This window comes from Vanellus vanellus, assembly GCF_965231255.1.
Source record: "Vanellus vanellus genome assembly, chromosome: 5".
Taxonomy (NCBI): Eukaryota; Metazoa; Chordata; class Aves; order Charadriiformes; family Charadriidae; genus Vanellus; species Vanellus vanellus.
The window spans coordinates 8,667,689-8,686,342 of NC_138910.1; the positions used below are offsets into that span (position 1 = coordinate 8,667,689).

General features: G+C 42.8%; 1 protein-coding gene across 1 annotated transcript in view; it reads left to right on the forward strand.

The window, feature by feature from the left end:
* Positions 1 to 7,432: 7,432 nt before the first annotated feature.
* NCKAP5 (NCK associated protein 5) overlaps positions 7,433 to 18,654 on the forward strand; it is a gene marked incomplete at both ends in the record, with an annotated part of 382,055 nt that continues 370,833 nt past the window's right edge. The window contains one exon of the mRNA XM_082484353.1: positions 7,433 to 7,501. Within this exon, the coding sequence (XP_082340479.1) occupies positions 7,433 to 7,501 (69 nt within the window). The remainder of the gene's footprint in view (positions 7,502 to 18,654) is intronic.

Sequence of the window (18,654 nt, forward strand, 5' to 3'; positions counted from 1 at the left end):
TCCCTGCAGCATGGCCCTGGAACCCCATGATAAAAATGGACAGCCAATCCAAACAGAAAATGCTAAAAAGGTTAAAGCTTTGATTATGTTAGTCTATAAATGTTCATAGGGTTTTTTTTTTTTTTTTTTTCCATTTTGCCAGAAAGAAAATGGGAGCCGAAAATGGCAATGGATGAATCATACTTATTACAGAATACGGAAATGATATCGGTTCAAGCCATTCTTGTTAATGCTGAAAGAACATAATCTTGTGCCCTCTCATTTTATGTCACCGCAACCCACCTTATCCTCTTAAATGAATGCATGCATCCATTTAATTAACCTGGTGAGATACTGAGATATAAATCTTTTAAATGCTTCTCATGCAATTCATCTTGACAGCTGTCGTAGTAATAACATCTTTAATGCCATATTCTTTATTTTCTGATTTACTGAAATTCCTGGTATTATTTTGAACACACTGATAGGTTTGCTAGATTTAAGCCCTTAATCTTAACTTGTTTAAATCCTAGAAGCAATGCTATAGAAAGCTTTACTGGTTGTTTAGTTTGCTGAATAAATGGAAGATTATCTTGCATGAAGAAAGCATAAATGTATATTGAAAACTAGGGTTGAAACAGGGTGGAATTTAGTAGCTGAGACTTTATTTTAAATGCTGTGTTTCTAGAACATCATACTAAGAGTCTGTTCTTTGCTGGCAAGTTATCAGCAGTCAAAAATTGCATGAGAACGTCCTATGCGCTCTACTGATTCCCTTTCCAAGGGATGGGGTAAGGGCAGGAGAGCTCAAATTAGTCAACCTTCAGTTTCTTTGTAGACTGCCATGTGTCAGTGTCATCATACTTCATTAAAATCACACCAAAGGCGAGAAGGTTCCTTGTCTAGCTCCGGCCCGTCCCACGCTTCCTTGGGACTACTTTGTCATGGCCTTGTGCATGACCGCTGGACAGTTTTCAGCCAGAATTAGAGGACTACTGGATTAGGGAGTGTTTTGGGTGACAAAATAACTTGCAGGGCACGGCTGCCTCTGTGCGCTGCCTTCTCAGTTCCAATATCCTTTGGAACAGTTTTAGAGTTTTTAAGAAATTTGGGGTATATCTAAATGAATTATCCCACAGGAAGACAAAAAAGGACTAGGAAAAAGTCTTTTTCTAGCTAGATATTTTCTGACTGACTTGACATTTTATTTTAATATAATTTTCCAAAGCCAGACAGAACATCTAGAAACGTAGGCAGAATGGTACAGCAGCGCTGTGTTTGCTGCCTTGTAATTCCCATAGTATTCTACTTATCTAAGCATTTTAGGTTCCTGCATTGGAATTTTTCTAATTTAATTAACTCATTAATGCTGGCACATGGCACATTCTCCTTCCCTCTCTGCAAAAATGTGGCTTGCTTATCTAAATAGCAACCTAATCCAGTGGGTGTGAATGTACAACGCATACATTAGCACTAACAAACTGCTGACCAGTCTAAGCAAATACCTGGGAGTATTGGGCATTAGGCGGGCAGGCCCTGCATACAGTATTTCTATGAAATACACTGTGGGCGAAACAAAAGCCATTTAGCGAAGTTTCAGCTTGCAGAAATGCAGATGCCGCTGTAGTTTTCTATTTCCCAAGCGTTGAAGTTTGAAACATCAGCTCAAAAGAGAATTTTGGAATTATTTTTCCACTTAAAGTCATGACCAGGCTAAATACCATGACAGGGAGAGAGAGGGGTGTGGTAGTGAAACCATTTTCATGGCTCGCTTTTAATCACTGGGCAGAACTTTCTCATCCTTTGTGAAGGTGGGGTTTTCTGCTTTTACTGCTCTGATGGTTTGACCGCTCTACCGTTTTAAAAAACAAGGGAAATACTCAAAAAGCTTAGTACAAACCTAGCATTTTTGCCTGGCCTGGGAAGAGAAATGTAGTGATTTTATAGAACTGGACAATCTTTGATCTGTTGAATACAGTTCAAATCTATAATTCCACAATTTTTTTTGCTTCCAGTTGTGAGAAGGCCCAGACAAAGTATACTGTACTTATTTCTACTCTCTTTCCTACAAATACCTCAACAAAAGCAAGTGTACGCGCGTTGGTGTTAGCACTAGAGTCAGCAAAAGAAACACAGCTGGACAATGACAGATTCAATTCAATTCAATTAGGTTCTCAGGAAACGGAATCACTCCAGAGACTGCTAATGAGATATAAAATCTTTCACCTTTAGGTCACCTGTTCATTCTAACTAACATTTGCATCAATGACAGTTTTTACTTTCTCATAGCTGCTTCCTGACCTGCGCTGTTGATATTATTTTCCTTCTCCGTTCATTGCTGAGGGATAATACCAGTTCTGGTTATTCCCTTTCAGCCTTCAAGCATGGCTGCCGAGCAAGCAGGACTATCAGAGTCACGCTTAAAAGGTGGTCGCTGTATAACTTTGGCCTCATTCTGTTACCCAGCGCTTGATGTCCACATCCCAAAACCTGTCCTCTCGTTAACACCTGAGAAAGACGAGAGGACTGCTGAGAGGGAATGCCTTGCTGCCCTACGGGTGTTTTGCCTTCTGGCAGCGTTAAGGTGTGCGAAGCAGAGGGTGGGGAGGCTGTGTTGTAGCTAGTCTGAATTTAAACGAAAGGACGTTAGTTTGCAGAGCTGTCATTTTTGTCATGTGTCATAACTGCTAAATTTATACTAATTTATAAGAGAGAGAAAAATAAACACAGCCCATTTCCAGTTACCAGAGAGATATACTGTGTGCTAGTTCCCAGCTGGCGTATGTTGGCATAGCTCTGTTGAAATGTAACTGCAGTTTCAAATGTCTGAAAATACCTTGGATGCTTATCTAAGGAATATAACGTTATACGTTTTCATCAGCTAAGGCAATATACATCAATCATCCTTTGTTACTACTAGAAACGAAGAAGGTATTATAATCCATGAAATTTCTTGCATAGATTTTAGAGAGTGCTTTTCTACCTTAATCACACCATTTCTCCGGGGCATAGTTTTACAGCCATCTCCAGAAGTAATGAACATTCTTGTACTGAGTACTAAAAATACTGCACTTTAGGATATATAATCGAGCCGATGCCTCTGGCTGTTGGCTTAATGAACGGTGAGGGTATACTGTATTGAAGCAAGATCCCACTTAGGTCTTCCCCCGAGAGTTTTTTCTGTGTCCGTACAAAACCTTTTTCCCGGAGTTCAATGCGAAACTGAAAAGACAGTAAGCAAACATCTGGGACCTGCATTCTCTTAGACTGATCCCCGTACACTTCTTGAGGATACAGGCTTAATCGCCGAGTGCCTCTAACTTCAGTGCCTTCCCCGATATGCTCAGCGCAGGTGAAGTCTATAGTCCCTTAGAGAGGAGTCCTACAGTGGGAAAATTTCCTGCAGCACAAAGAACTGTAGGATGTGCCCTCAAAGACTTGGCAATGTACATACGTGAGCGGAGTATCAGCGAAGACACCAGAAATCAGACGTGACTTTGCGATAGTTCACAGTTCAGCTGAGCTAAATGGGGCAGTCAAGGTCTGAATGCTGATCACCGGGGGCTCTGCTGTATCGATATCGACAAGCAAATCGGTCAGGGAAGGTGGATAAATTTTTACAGTCTGTTCTCTTGGTAACACAAAAATAGTATTTCTGATGATTGGGCAAACTGATTCCCAGTGCTTTAACGTTTCAAGACTGTTCCATCTGGACCACCATTCTCCTCTGCTGAGCTTCCGGGGGATGTGTTACCTCCATTTTGAATCGTTAGTCTTTTGGTTGGTCTCAGAGGAAGAGAGATTTGCCTGGAAGGTCATTTTTTCTCTGTGACAAGCAGTATGATGCACGGAAGTGATCATTCAAAGGCAGAAAATTGTTCTGGTTTGGTTAAGTACTTCACTCTGATGATCAGTTTTCTTTAAAGGCCTCCTGAGTTGGGTACTCTGAGGCACCAGCCTCTGTTGGTACAGGTGATGTATCGTATTATCTTGCCTGATAATTACCTTTGAATTCAAACCTGTAAGCGGGTTCAGCCTTAGGTTGTTAACTCTTCAGGAGAGATCCATGACAGCCTGCTAATGGTAACATGCCCAGAGATTCGGCTTTCATGGTATGTGTGTGGGAAGGAGTGGAATCTGCAGGTCTGAAGCTGCTTCACCATTACACGAGTAGGTCCACATGCTGTGCTTGGTAGGGCTACAGTAAATCCACTCCTTGAAGTGCCCAAGGCAGCATAGTGTATAAGCTATAAGAATAATTAATAATAATCCTTTCTCCTTTTACTTCTAAAGTAGGATTTGGGGTGGTTCTACCAAATACCTGCAGACAGACACTTCAGGCACTTATTCTGGGGAGGAATAACCCCATGTACCAGTACAGGTTGGGGGCTGACCTTTGGAGAGCAGCTCTGCAGAGAGGGACCTGGGAGGCCTGGGGGACAACAGGATGACCATGTGCCCTGGTGGCCAAGAAGGCCAATGGCATCCTGGGGCGCATCAAGAAGAGTGTGGCCAGCAGGTCGAGGGAGGTCATCCTCTCCCTCTACTCAGCCCTGGTGAGGCCGCATCTGAATATTGTGTCCAGGTCTGGGCTCCCCAGTTCAAGAAGGACAGGGATCTGCTGGAGAGGGTCTAGCAAAGGGCTACATAGATGATTAGGGGATTGGAACATCTTTCTTATGAGGAAAGACTGAGGGACTTGGGTCTTTTCAGTCTGGAGAAAAGACGACTGAGGGGGGAATCTTATTAATGCTTATAAATACTTAAAGGGAGGGTGCTGGGAGTACGGGAAGAGTCTTTTTTCAGTGGTGCCCAGTGATAGGACAAGAGGTAACAGGCACAAACTTGAACATAGGAAGTTCCATCTAAACATGAGGAGGGACTTCTTTCCTTTGAGGGTGGCAGAGCACTGGCGCAGGCTGCCCAGAGAGGTTGTGGAGTCTCCCACTCTGGAGACATTCCAAACCCGCCTGGACGCCATCCTGTGCAACCTGCTATAGGCGAACCTGCAGGGGGGTTGGACTAGATGATCTCCAGAGGTCCCTTCCAACCCTTGACCGTTCTGTGATTCATATTAAATACTTGACCTTCTACTGGGATAATTGGCTCTGACTATTGCTCTTACTAGCTCACTCCTAAGTGGTTCTGTGCTCACTGATCAACAAAGACTCCCTTGGTGGAAGTCATGCTCTCCAGGCATGACGAATGCGCAGAAGAATGATATAAAGATTACATAAGGTCTTTCTTTTGCTAATTTCTGGCATAATCACAAGAACAGTATAATACATTGCCTCTGTATTTGTTCAGTTCTATTGTGGTATTTCTTTTGAGACATGATAGCTAATCAGGAAACAATGGTAATTATGCGATAGCACACCACTGAGATTCCTTAGTAGCTGAACTAAATACTGTGTGTAGCTTTAGGATTGGTACTACAGAAAGGGAGCAAGGGCTTCCAGGGAAACCTGGAAAAAAAAAAACCAAACGGGGAAGGAACGATCACGGTGCAGTAACTGACATTTTCCTACCCTTGTGTCTACATGTTCTCATTGCACATGTTCTTTAGATGAATGCGTATGGAGGCTATTTTGTATCCATTTTGGAGAAAAGGGCCTGAATTCTGGTCTTGCATAAGTGTAAACCAGAAGTACAGAACAAGTGTAGGAGACCTCAGGTGCTGTTTAATAGAAGGCTGAATATACCACTGGAAGGCTTGGTAGCTGGACCAATTATGGTTTCCTGTTGGGAAATGTTTTACAAGAGCTGTCCCAGTTGTGATGTCCACATTGTCCCAGGCTGGCGCACCTCTGGGAGCCCTCTGAATTCCATCTGCCTTCAGAGGTTTTGCGTGGGGCATCCTGCTCCGCTTGCAGGCAGCCCGTGCTTGGCCCACGCTCAGGCTCCTACGTGCCCTCCTGGCAGAGCGTTTGGGGGCAACCTGGGGGAAAGAATTGCGGTGGTTTTATCTGCTTGATAACGCCACAGTGACAGATGGGATCGTTCACAGGTGCATGAGGAGCCAAGTCTATCTACAGACATGTAAGTACCTCTCGAGGGCTTCTTTTAGGAACGGCAGCTGTGTTACCCTCCAGCCAAGCCCAGTGGCATTCATGCCTCACCTGGCTCTATGTGACTGAAGGCGTTAGTTGCAAGGAATAAAAAGGATCGGAAACAGACAGATTTGTCTTTTGCTTAGTCTTGTTTTTCAGTCAAATGCAATGGATTTCTCCAGGTTTAGCGTTAAGTAGTGCTGTATGAATATCTCAGCCTTACTAGAATTACGTTTGTAAATAGGCTTCCACATCAAATCTTGACTAAAAAATCTGGACAAATTCTTGTGGTGAAATCTCTTTGTCCTTAATGGGAGTTAGCCCAGATCAAGGGATATAGGATGTTGCCTTCTGATACAGTAAATGCAGTCAGTATGAGATACAGGAGAAAATTCCTGTGTTTGGCTCTGTATTTATGAGCGTTTCTGCCTGCCTTAATTTAGGTTAGATTCTGATTTCTGTTGTTATTCTACTACTTTCTGTAAATCCTGAATAAATTGATTAGCTTTGCCCGTGCTCCTGAGTCACACACAATAAAGATTACCTTAAAATACAAGCTAAAATTTTTCAAATACATTTATCGTGAAAAACATTCAGGAAAAGAGAGACGGGGCAGTTGTTACTTGTCAGCTGTGGCTTGGTTTTAGTAGAAACCATCAGCCAGGAATAACCAAACCCCACAAAACTGGAAAGACTAATTCCCTCTGTGATAGCTTTACGGGGTGAAGTTCCCCGGCCATTCTGTACAGGCAGTGGGACTGTCTGATTGTCACAGCAGAATCTTTGACCTTAAAAATGTAAGGAAAGCGCTGAGGGCATTCGTCTCTCATTAAGGATAATGGGAGTGGAAAGCTTTTAGAACTCTTCAGGATTAAGTCCAAAATTTGTACATCATAGTAGCAGCACAGATGTGCCAACAAGCAGGGCTTACTGAGGAGCGCAATTAATGTGAAACGAACTGTTTCCCTCCCCGCCTCCCCATCCTTGGCCCCAGGTACTTCATTGGCTCCGCAAATCCAGCTCCCAGCCCAGTTCAGAAGAGACTATGAAAACATGGGGTGTATTGATAAAGACAGTAGTAACAGGTTTTTTGGTTGGTTTTTTTTTTGTTGTTTTTTTTTTTTTTTTTCTCTCTGAGAAGTGACCCAAACATATTGGTAATATTTCTGTCTGGAGAGTTTAGCTTTTTTGGCACAAAAAATGTATTCCTGGAGCACAGCCTACTATAGACACAAAGTCATTAGCTGCTGGGTTATTACAAAGTTAATGATGAAAGACGGAAACTGTTAAGTAGGATATTGAAATGTGCATTTAATTTTTTCTTTTTTTTTTTTTTTTTGCAGTGATGATGGAAACAGTCTGACATTTCTAGTTGATCAAAAAGAAAACAAATAACCTCAGCTATGGAGAGAAAGAGACAGCTACAGAAAAGGGAGTTTGGGAAAAGACTTTCTCTGGACAGCAGTCTTGTGGTAAGAATGAATATTTACTGAATTTACTGAATAGATTTTCTGTCATACAAATATAGTTGTTAGAGGCAGTACTCATAACGATGTACGTTTTAAAGGTGTTTATCTGTTCATCACAATATCACAGCCTTTCGTGATTTTTAAGATTCTCCAGAGCAAAAGCACTGGAGGAATTTTACAGCATCCTAAATAGAAACATGTCATCATGTAGAAGCATGTCCCTGAATTCATTGGATTTACACAAGACAGGAATCCAGACAAATATACCAATCTTGCAATTAAAATCCTACTCGGTCTCTGTGGGATCACTCTGTATTGCTTTATAATTAGTGTATGAGATCTGTAGGTAGCTGAGGTCATCTAATCAGAAAGGCTTGTTTTACTATTGAGAATACTAGGAAAAATTTGTTCATCATAATGAGTGTATAAAGTACTGTAATATCACCTGAAAGAGAAATGTAAATGCCACATGCTGTAAAATAACTGGTTTTGCTCTATGTAACATTTGAATTCATTGAGATTATGGTCTAGATTTATTTTTAGTTCATGTTTTCAAGTGATGACTGAGATTAACAAGGAATTTTTATAGCTGTACTACGGATACGTTACCAGAAAATGCTCATGTATGCTGAACGGTTGTGTAAGAGGGTAAACATGCCAATGTCAAGTACTCAGCATGCTAATGTAACAAATACTGGAACAAGCAAAGCTGAGAGCGCCAAGGAAACCTGTGCCATCCCTTTGGCATTCACAGAGGTTGTCCTCCGAGGAAGAAGTTTGTTCCTGGGTGTTGATAATAGAGCTGCCTCTTTTTTTGAGTACTCTTATTGCTGGGACTGATGCTGGGAAGTGCTGGGAGCAGGTGGGTTTGGCATTGGTAGCTGCAAGGGCTGGGTTCAGGTTCTAGGGGTCGCTAATGAACACGGGTTTGGCTCCTCACACGACAGCCAAAAATGTTAAACCTTGCCCAATGAACTGTACTTCTTCACTCATAAATAATGAGTCAAGTGATTCATGAAACAGTACTTCATTAAGAGGAGGAAAGGACAGCAGCAAGGTAACAGGACATTAGAGAATAACCAAGCACTCCTTTCCCAGAACGTACCAATAGTCGTTTGAAGTCCTCATCTCTGATGACTTCTTGAGCAGATATTTGTCATCTCCTGTAACATCTCCTTACGCACCGGTAGTGGCTGTGGGACCCCAGAGCCCTGTTGCCCGCTGTGCTGGGTAGCAAGGCCTCATCCACGCCTGTGCTAACCCCATTGCCGGAGCTGCCCATAGCCCACTCCAGCCAACCACTGCTGCCTCACCCGCACTGTGGCTTGCTGTTGAGATTTTCTCCACCAAAAAGCCTACAAAGACCTCACAGAGAGTAGAAACTCTCCTCCTGTCCCATCTCTTTGGTCCAACTTCTGTATCTCCACGCTGTAATGTGTTGCCCTAATTTGTGGTGACCATTTGTTTCGGGCAAATTTAAGGTGATTAGTCCACCTCGAATTTTACTCATTATTACAACTATGTAATTTCCTTCATCTTATGCTATACTTGTATTTTGGTTTTTTTCAAAGTAAAAAGCCCGGTGACATGCTAAAAGCAGTGAATGTGAACTAAGCAGGTTTCAGTCTGTCTACTGATGCCTTTCGTTCATCTGCTGTGCTCTTTAGCGCAGGGGTCAGCAGAGAGAGCAGTTCCTCCCTCCCAGGTTTCTGCTGCTCTGCAGCCCTTCGAGGACTCTGCTTTTCTCCCTTAGGCCTGAGCTGGAAGGTCTGCACTTCTCAGGAGTGTCAGTTGGCCAGTGAAGAAATGTGCAGAGCACGTTTCAAAAGGGGTCTGTCCTTTTCCTTAGCTTTGAAATGGCACAGTTGCTTATGATGATGAGTTACATCCCTTTATTTTGAAAACAAAAATAAAAGTAGTGAAGAGTAGCGAGTCCTCCCCCAGACTGAGCTGATCTCAGGACCCCAGTGGGAAGCTAAGCTCCCTCCAGTTCAGGCCTTGCAGCTCAGTGCTCTGATGGTGAGAAGCAGCCGTTTTCAGGTGGTTCAGCCCGCAACAAAAGCTGCGTTCTCAGCTTGCACGCGCTCAGCTGGCCACGTCATGCTCCCGGAGCTATTGAAACTATTTCAGTTTTCTTCTAGCTTGTGGGCAGAGAAGGTAGGTTTAGGATGAACTTACAGTTTTATCTAATACACTCAAGGCCAACCAAAACCTAGCAGGTTTTGTATGCTCAGAAGCGTGTTTACCCCAGGGCCAACCTCTGTTGTTAGCTCAAGGCACCCCCACCCCCGAAATGGTCTCCAGCCTAAATCCTGCAGCTCAAATGTACTGCTGCCATCCAAACAATCTGCCAGGAACTGTCAATATTTATTTGGAGAAAAGAAGAACGCTCATAGAAACTGGGTACTGAAAGCTAAGGGAAATGCTAGCAACTATGAGTTTTGCACAAAGGTATTGCTTAGTTTGGCAAATCCGTACTGTTTTTCCCTAAATGTTTTCACTGCTTCAATGGACTAGATTTGGCCTGTACTTAATGTATTAAGATAGAAATTTTCTTTTCCCTGAGGTGGCAACATGGTCTGCTGTGTGGATGGGAACAAAGAACTAGGTATTTCAGGCTTCCAGTCCCACCTACTGCTACTTTGGGCTTAATTTGTAGCTAAGCGCTATGCTTAATTCTTACCCTTTCCCATCAGGAAGGGGCAGTAGAGAGAGGCATTTGCCAATGTCATAGGGAATATTGTGTATGTTACACCATCAAAAGTACTTGGTGTAATAATCAGCATATTAAAATGTCCATGATGACTTAATTAGAGGAGAAAGAGAAACCGTGGCTGCGTGAGAAGGTGAAGCTTTCCTGCTGCTCTTCGGCAAGTGGTAAGTAGGGTGGGAGGCTGTACACATGAGAACAGTCTTCGGGCCCTGGCTCGAGGCCAGTGAAATTTGCGCCAGTATGTGCCGGCTGAAGATCTGTGTCTGATTAGCCCGTGTTGCCATGAAGGTGTTGAAGGAAACACGCAAGGGAGAGATGAAATATTACAATATTTCAGTATTTTGAACATATAAACCCATCGTACCATCAGGCGGACGCGCCCAGTTTTAAAACAATGTCTTCTGCTTCGCCTGGCGTTTACAGGTTCTGCTTGCCTGTAGAGTTTCTCAGTGCATACATCTGTTTTCAGTACTTGTATATTACAAGTCAGTGTCTATTGAAGCTTTATATTGAGTAGAATATGTGCAACTAAAGAGTATCATCCATACATTTAATTAGAAACGTGTGAGCACTGGTCATTGTTTACTGCCAACTATTATTTCATAACAAATTGGGAGAGATGGTTTGAGATTCGAGTGCCTTACAGCAGCCTGTTTAGTAAATGACACCGAATGCCCCGTGACTCCATGAAATTCAACTGGGCAAAACAAAGCGCTTTGTGTTCCTCCCGTTTTCCCCAAATTCCTATTCTATTGTACCTCCTCTTAGTTGTCGTCTTCATATCGCAAGTCTGTCTTCATTACCCTGGGATCCGCTCTGTTACCAAATGCTGAGCACGAGGTTTTAGTCCAGTCCCCTGCCTGTACAAGTTCTTACGTCTCTCTTCTCGTATCTCTTCCAAAGGTTTTGTGTTTAACCTCTCAGGCATTCGGGGCTGGACACGCTGCTTGGAAAATCTGGCCCTGATTTGCTCAAACCCAGCTTCTCCTTGTTTGGTGAAGTCTTCCAGCATTATCACATCTCAGAAAGAATTCTGATTTCTATGTGTTTAAAGGAAACATGTTTCTACTTTTGTACTCTGGACCATGAGATACAAATAGGCGTTTCTGATAACATTCCTCACCCTGCCTGGCTGGGCTGCTTTTCCCATCTGCATCAGATATTGTCATCTTCTGGAATGTTTTTTTCCATGATTTAATCTACAAGTATTGCATAGTGATGTTTAAAACAAAAGAAATCCCTCTTCCTCCCTCATCTTACAGACCCCGAATATATGGGCTACAATGGTTTTTGATGGAAGAGCGAGAAAAGGAAAGAGTTGTTCCTGAAGGGGAAAAAAAAAAAAAAAAAGACGTGGCTTCAGACTCCTTAGAATGTGGATCTGGGCCTTCAAAAGATGAACATAGATTGCATCAGTGTTTTGTATTCAGGCCAATCCCATCAAACAATGAGTTTCAGGCTTCAGATGAGGAGGATCCATTTCGGAAACATCCTTCAAACAACATGCCAGTGAGAAATTTCACAGACATTAAAACACTCTTCTTTACACCATAGTCACAGTAACTACTTTTTGATCACCTCAGATAAAGGAGAAGAGTTCAGTGTTTTCTCATATACTGATCTATACCCCTTTCCAGCTGGTGTCTTGGGGGAATAAGCTTTACAATGAGGGTAAATAAACCTTTTTAAAATTAAAAAATATAAACGGAGAAATATGTTTGTAGAATGTGCTTCATAGGATATATTTTTTAGTGAGTGACTATGGGCCTCATGAATATTTGAATTAATGCTTTGCTGGAAGTTAGTAGTTTGAAGCCATGTATTTTAACAAGATTCAGACTCCAACCGCTGTTAAAAAATGCCAGATAATGCAACAGAGGAATCGATACAACTGCCGCCCAGGTCAAAGGGGAGTCTTGCTATTTGCTTCAATGAAATTAGATCCCTATCAGCTTTTAGTCATAATACCCGGGTATTATTCCAGATATCTTCAGTATAGCCAATGGCCGTTACTGCTCTCTAGTTTTCCAAGGTTGGCAACAGATTGGAGATTTTTTTTATACACCCAGACGCTCATTTCCACTTGCAGACAAAGCAGGGAAGGCTGTAGGGACAGTGATGCTTTATATTCAGGTGAAACAATTGCAAAATACTAACTCCGTGACAGTACTTACAGGTAGTCCGATGAGATCAGTTAAAGAAAAGCATATCTTTGTAATTTCTGCTTGCTATTTAAAAACCAAAATGTGCCACTCAAGAAGGATATATTTTTTTACAGTTTCAGTATTATTTTATACTACCTTACTGTTTCATCTGTTGTACAAGTGATGCTGCTGTATTTTGGTTTTATGAAGTTTTCTTCTGCACATTCATTACAGTCAAAACACCACAACTCTTAAGATCAAACTGGTTTGAGATAGGAGGACTAAAGCAGATCTCTGATTCTTTTTTGGTGCTGAATAACAGATCTCCGTCCCATCATGTTGTTATGACATTAGTAAAGATATTTTATCGTGTGTGTGGTCATAAGATCGTAAGATAGACAACAATTGGACAACAAGGCAGAACTCTATGTTCTCCTGGTTCGCTGTGTAAGAAATCAAGACCAAAACCATTGCTGTTATTGCCACAGTACTTCTGTTTAGAATTAAAATAAACTGCAAAATTCATAATATTAATGGAATACATTTATTTGGAATACATTGCTTAGTTGTCACATGCCTCCATGTCAGATCGTTTTCCATTTAAACTGGGATATATGGCTATTAAAAGAGAAAGATCTTTCTGAAGAACATTCTGCCTTATCATGTGGCTTAAATCCTTAAATCCTTTACGTTTTGTTAAAAAGAACAACTTTACAAAGTGAAATAGTGTGAATATTTCATGACTTTAAATTTTTTCATGAATAATTTTCTCATGTTGAATCTTTTATTTCTGCATATGTAGTTAAAAATAACTAGTGAATGAAACTAGGTAAGAACAGGATGGAAAGGGATTTTTCTGTATTCTTTTTTCGCTTCAGACTGAAATATATGAAGAAAATTAATATGAAAACACATAGAAAAATAAAAGTAGTATTTCAAGAAAATTAAAGGACATATTTTCTTAATACGGGTATAATTAAGATGTTTTTGATTTGACAAGGTTTCTTTGGTCATATTTGCAATTTATTATTTGTTATGTCGGGAGGCAGCTTAGACAGGAATGCTATTAAAAAACCTAATGAAAGGATTGATTGTTCTTCAGGTTTTCCCTACAGAAGTTCTTCAACAAAACGAAAAATGGGAAAAAACAAACCCTACACGGACCCAAAGCCAAGCTTTTAAGTAACTTGTGTGGGATGAGGAGAGTGTTAGACCTTATCACTGCCACCAGGGCCACATTGGCTACTCTATTCACTGGGGTGCTCTTTGAAAATACTAAAAGCCCTGTCCTTTGCCTGATCCAAACTGTCCAGTTGTCTCCCAGACCCTTTTGATCAGGAAAAAGTCAGTGTTTCAAGCTGTGCTCTTTATTTGTGTGGATAATTCCCAGGCTGACTACACACGTGGTTGGCCCCTACAGCTGTGGTGGCATTTAGCTGGGGAGATTTGAGAACAGAGTATCTTTTTGAAGCAGGCAGCATTTATCAAAGTAAAAGTTTTTGTTTTATTTAAAATGAGGCTTTTGCCTCTGAAAGCAAGCTGCGGTAAAGTGCTTCTCTGGTGGCTCGTGAACTGTGCCCTGCTGCTTTCATGCTGGTCACACGCTCCTGGGGGGCTCTGTAGGATTAGCTTTAATGACACCACTTTGTTGTAATAAGGGTAGCAGTGTAATATAATGAATTGTACTGGGGCGTGGGAGTAATACCTTCCTCTGGTCTACCTGCGGTTGTTTTGGAGTCCTGTGCAAAACCACGAAGTTGAGTCGGAGACCTTTGTTAAGACTTGTGCATGCGTTATGTGCGAGTAACGCACGGGACTGGGAGCCCGGCGTTTGCGGGGTACGCCCAACATCTGTCCCCTCTAATCAATTCCGAACTCAGTTTAATACATTTCTAATTCAGTTTTCTCATCAATAAATTGGAGGTTACAATAGTTTCTTACCTCGTAAGTATTTTAAGAATGGTCTGTTATTAGCATGTGTCTGTAGCTTGCTGTGATATCTTCAGATGAAAGGTGCCACAGAGAAAGTGACATTATAGGAAAGCTGCGAAGAGTGCTGCGCCAGCAAGGCGGGAGGGGAGCTCTTCGTATGTGGGAATTAAATTCAGTGATGGGAATAGCCCTGACTTTCTCCTAGTTGACTGTGACATTCACAATGTGTCTAACATCACTTTATAACATGACATAATCCAGCATTTTGAAATGAAAGGTGGCATTAAAAATATTGCCCAGTCAGATGCTGGCTAATATTCTAACATTTGTAGCCCGATTATTTTTTTTTTCCACATAAAACTGCTGCCAAATTCCTTATGAATCTGCAAATATTTTCAGTCCTCTCAAAATTTGGATTTTTATTTGTGTGTGAATTAATGATGTAGCATTTTATTCAGCTGGATAAGGCCATCAGAAGAAAAGCATGTGCCAAGGGTGTAATCAGGCACTGCAAAAGACGTGCAGAATGTGAGACTCAAAGTTTTCAAAGTGCATTGCAGAGGCAAGCTAAAGCATCCGTAACATTCAGTGCATACAGCGGGAGCGTAAGTCAAGGAGAACGGTTCAATAAAAATGACAAGTATGTTTTGAGGTAGAAGACAGAATACAGGAAAGAACAGCAATGAAGTACATGTGGTGTTACGAACTTAATAGGTTAATGTTTGCACATTCATAGGGAAAACCCTAAAATATAGAATTGACATAAGGACTCAGTAAACTGAATTACTAAGGCAATATTAGAAAAGTCTGTTCCTTATGGCAGCGTTAGTATTGCTTGCAGCATTCTGCACATCTGACGGTAAGGACACCTATTCCACAGACTGGGCAAAATGAAGTGCTATCAACTGTCTTTATAACAGACAGCCCCAAAATCTGCTCAAAACTTTGTGGAAAAAGAAAATACCGGTGTGTGTACAAAGCATCTAAACAGAAGAAGAAGAGATTGTCTGTTGTGCACATGCAGTGCCCTTAAACACCAGGACTTGGCAAAAACGGAGGTATCTATAAATGAATTGCTAATAGCACGTACTTGTCTGCATTTGCATTTTTAATAAAGTGGAAATCAGAACAAGAGCTCAGGTACGGCAGGCACGAGCAAACGCACAAGGAAAGAACCATCCGGGTCAGTTTACAGGAGAAGCTGGGGAGAGGTGAGGAGAAAAGAGGAACGACTGGTGTGGGACAGCTGTGCTTCGCCTTTACTGATATTAGCGTATCACTAATGCTAATAATGTGGGAAACACTGGTCCGCATGGATTTAGGGACATCACTTACCAGCACAGCAGTACAGCTAGGGTACTAGAAGTAGACTCTACATCAGCTTGGCTAAAGACAGCATAAAGTCACTAGTTTCACCAAGTAAGATGGATGACCAAGGGGAAGTCATGTCTGACAAATCTGATAGCCTTCTACAATGGCGTGACTGGATGAGGGGAGGGCAGTGGATGTTGTCTACCTTGAGTTCTGCAAGGCTTTCGACACTGTGTCCCACATCATTCTCACAGGCAACCTTAGGAAGTGTGGGTCAGATGAACGGACAGTGGGGTGGATTGAGAACTGGCTGACAGATAGAGCTCAGAGGGTTGTGGTTAGTGGTGCAGAGTCTAGTTGGAGGTCAGTAACAAGTGGTGTCCCTCAAGGGTCAGTACTGGGTCCAGTCCTGTTCAATATATTCATCAATGACACGGATGAAGGGATAGAGTGTACCATCAGCAAGTTTGCTGATGACACAAAGCTGGGAGGGGTGGCTGACACACCAGAAGGCTGTGCTGCCTTATAGCGTGACCTGGACAGGCTGGAGAGTTGGGCAGAGAGAAACCTTATGAAATTCAACAAAGATAAGTGTAGGGTACTGCATCTGGGGAGGAATAACCCCATGCATCAGTACAGGTTGGGGGCTGACCTCCTGGAGAGCAGCTCTGTGGAAAGGGACCTGGGAGTCCTGGTGGACAACAGGGTGACCATGAGCCAGCAATGTGCCCCGGTGGCCAAGAAGGCGAATGGTGTCCTGGGGTGCATCAAGAAGAGCGTGGCCAGCAGGTCGAGGGAGGTCATCCTCCCCCTCTACTCTGCCCTGGTGAGGCCGCATCTGGAGAACTGTGTCCAGTTCTGGGCTCCCTGGTTCAAGGACAGGGATCTGCTGGAGAGGGTCCAGCAGAGGGCTACAATGATGATTAGGGGATTTTAGGATGATTAGGGATCCTCATCTTTCTTTTGAGGAAAGACTGAGGGACTTGGGTCTTTTTAGTCCAGAGAAAAGAAGATTGAGGGAAGATCTTATTAATGCTTATAAATACTTAAAGGGAGGGTGCCAGGGGGATGGGAAGAGTCTTTTTTCAGTGGTGCCCAGTGATAGGACAAGAGGTAACAGGTACAAACTTGAACATAGGAAGTTCCATCTAAACATGAGGAGGGACTTCTTTCCTTTGAGGGTGGCAGAGCACTGGCACAGGCTGCCCAGAGAGGTGGTGGAGTCTCCCACTCTGGAGACATTCCAAACCCGCCTGGACGCCGTCCTGTGCAACTGCTGTAGGTGACCCTGCTCTGGCGGGGGGGTTGGACTAGATGATCCCCAGAGGTCCCTTCCAACCCTGACCATTCTGTGATTCTGTGATTGCACTTCCATGTAGCAGTGGTGGAGATGTCTGGTTTGGATTTCACTTGCAGAAGAGAAATTTGAAAATAAAGAAGTGTGTGAAGCACTGGATGTCTTGCTAGCAGTCAGTTACTGTAAGTGCCATTCTTGGACTCTGGAGCAGCCTGGCAAAACCTAATATCATAACTAAAAAATGCAGGGTCTGCAAGTTCAAAAGGAGTCAGTGAACCCGGGGAATTATGTTAGAAGAAGAAAGTGTCAGGCCTAATGTGAAGAAATGGCTCTATTAGGTGCCAATGTCACAGAAAGAATACGTAATACGGAGAGCGACCTATTACTTGGATTAAAGCTAGTTTATACCAATGAGCCTTTTCAAGAACTGGAGATGCGGATGAACAGTGAGCAGTAGCTGCATAGCGAGATAGAGAAGACACTGCTTGAAGAGAGAACAAAAGTATAAAGCTCATATATAGCATTGAAAACAAGGAAACAGCGCGTGGAGCGTGTTGTTCCTGAGCAGCAGTCGGAACAATATTCCTGCTGGAAGACGCCTCAATGGTTTATTGATCAAAAGCGCTGACATCAACGCAGGCAGAAGCGTGCTCCGAGAGAGGAATTATTTACCATTTGTTGCTGCACAGCAGAAGTTACATCAATAGGTATATATGGCGACCGGGCGACAGCTGAGACAGAGCCCAAATCCCTGGAGAGCATGCTTTGACAAACTGCTGGCTTTTGCTTTCTCATGTCTTGGGCACATAAACTTAAAGCAACAAACATGAGACTTGAAGGTTAAAATAAAAGCTTTACGAGAAATTTCTGTAGCTGATCCGCCTTTGTTCATTGTTGCAGAACTTGACGCAAAAGCGGAGGAAGACTAAGAAGTACAGAGAACAGCAAGGATGATTTTACTAGTGCCTGCAAATTAGCTGGCAGATGGACTGAGAAAACCAGAGGGCAATGATATTCTGTGGCCTTTAAAAAAAGCAGGAAAATCAGTCCATGTAGCTACAGAATCTCAGCAAATTCCCTTTCACCATCCAAATGTTAAATCCTAAACAATTTCTAAAAAGCTTTTGAAGACACTGATTTTGCTGCAAAGGGGGAACTAAAAATGAAAACGAAGGCAAAAGCAGGGCAAAAGCCTGCATGTATATTGAGAGGTATCCAGGAAGGAAACCTCAGCACGGTACAATACAAAATTGGGGTGCAAGAAAAAGAAGTGGGTGTCAAACATTCAAGTCGACAAACTCCAGAGACTGGACTACAAGAAGTTTGTGGTAATTTACAGTTGCGCATAGCAAGGCTTAGAAGCAAACGGTCATAGGTTCATCTCAGTGCAGAGGAGAAAACTGTGTGCCGAGAGCTGATTTTTACCGGTTTTCTTCAGTGTCATCCAGTTAGGGACATGCTCAGGAGAATTCTTGCCGTGGAGCTATGTGACCGATAGTAGATCTTTATTTTGGATGGAGCTTCCCGTCGTGATTCGGAGGAGTTTTGATGACTTGCAACGTGTGCGCCAGGCTCTGGTCCCCGGGGCCTCCGGAAGAAGCTGGCGGGTGCCTGCCATCTGGTCCCCAGCCAGCTCAGCAGCCTCCTGCCCACTCCTGCCCTCGTCCCCGAAGATGCCGGCATGGAGCAGGCTGCACGCAGGGCAGAAGAGCTCGAGCGGCGCGAGCCTGCTGCTGGCCACAATCTTGGGCCGCTCTCT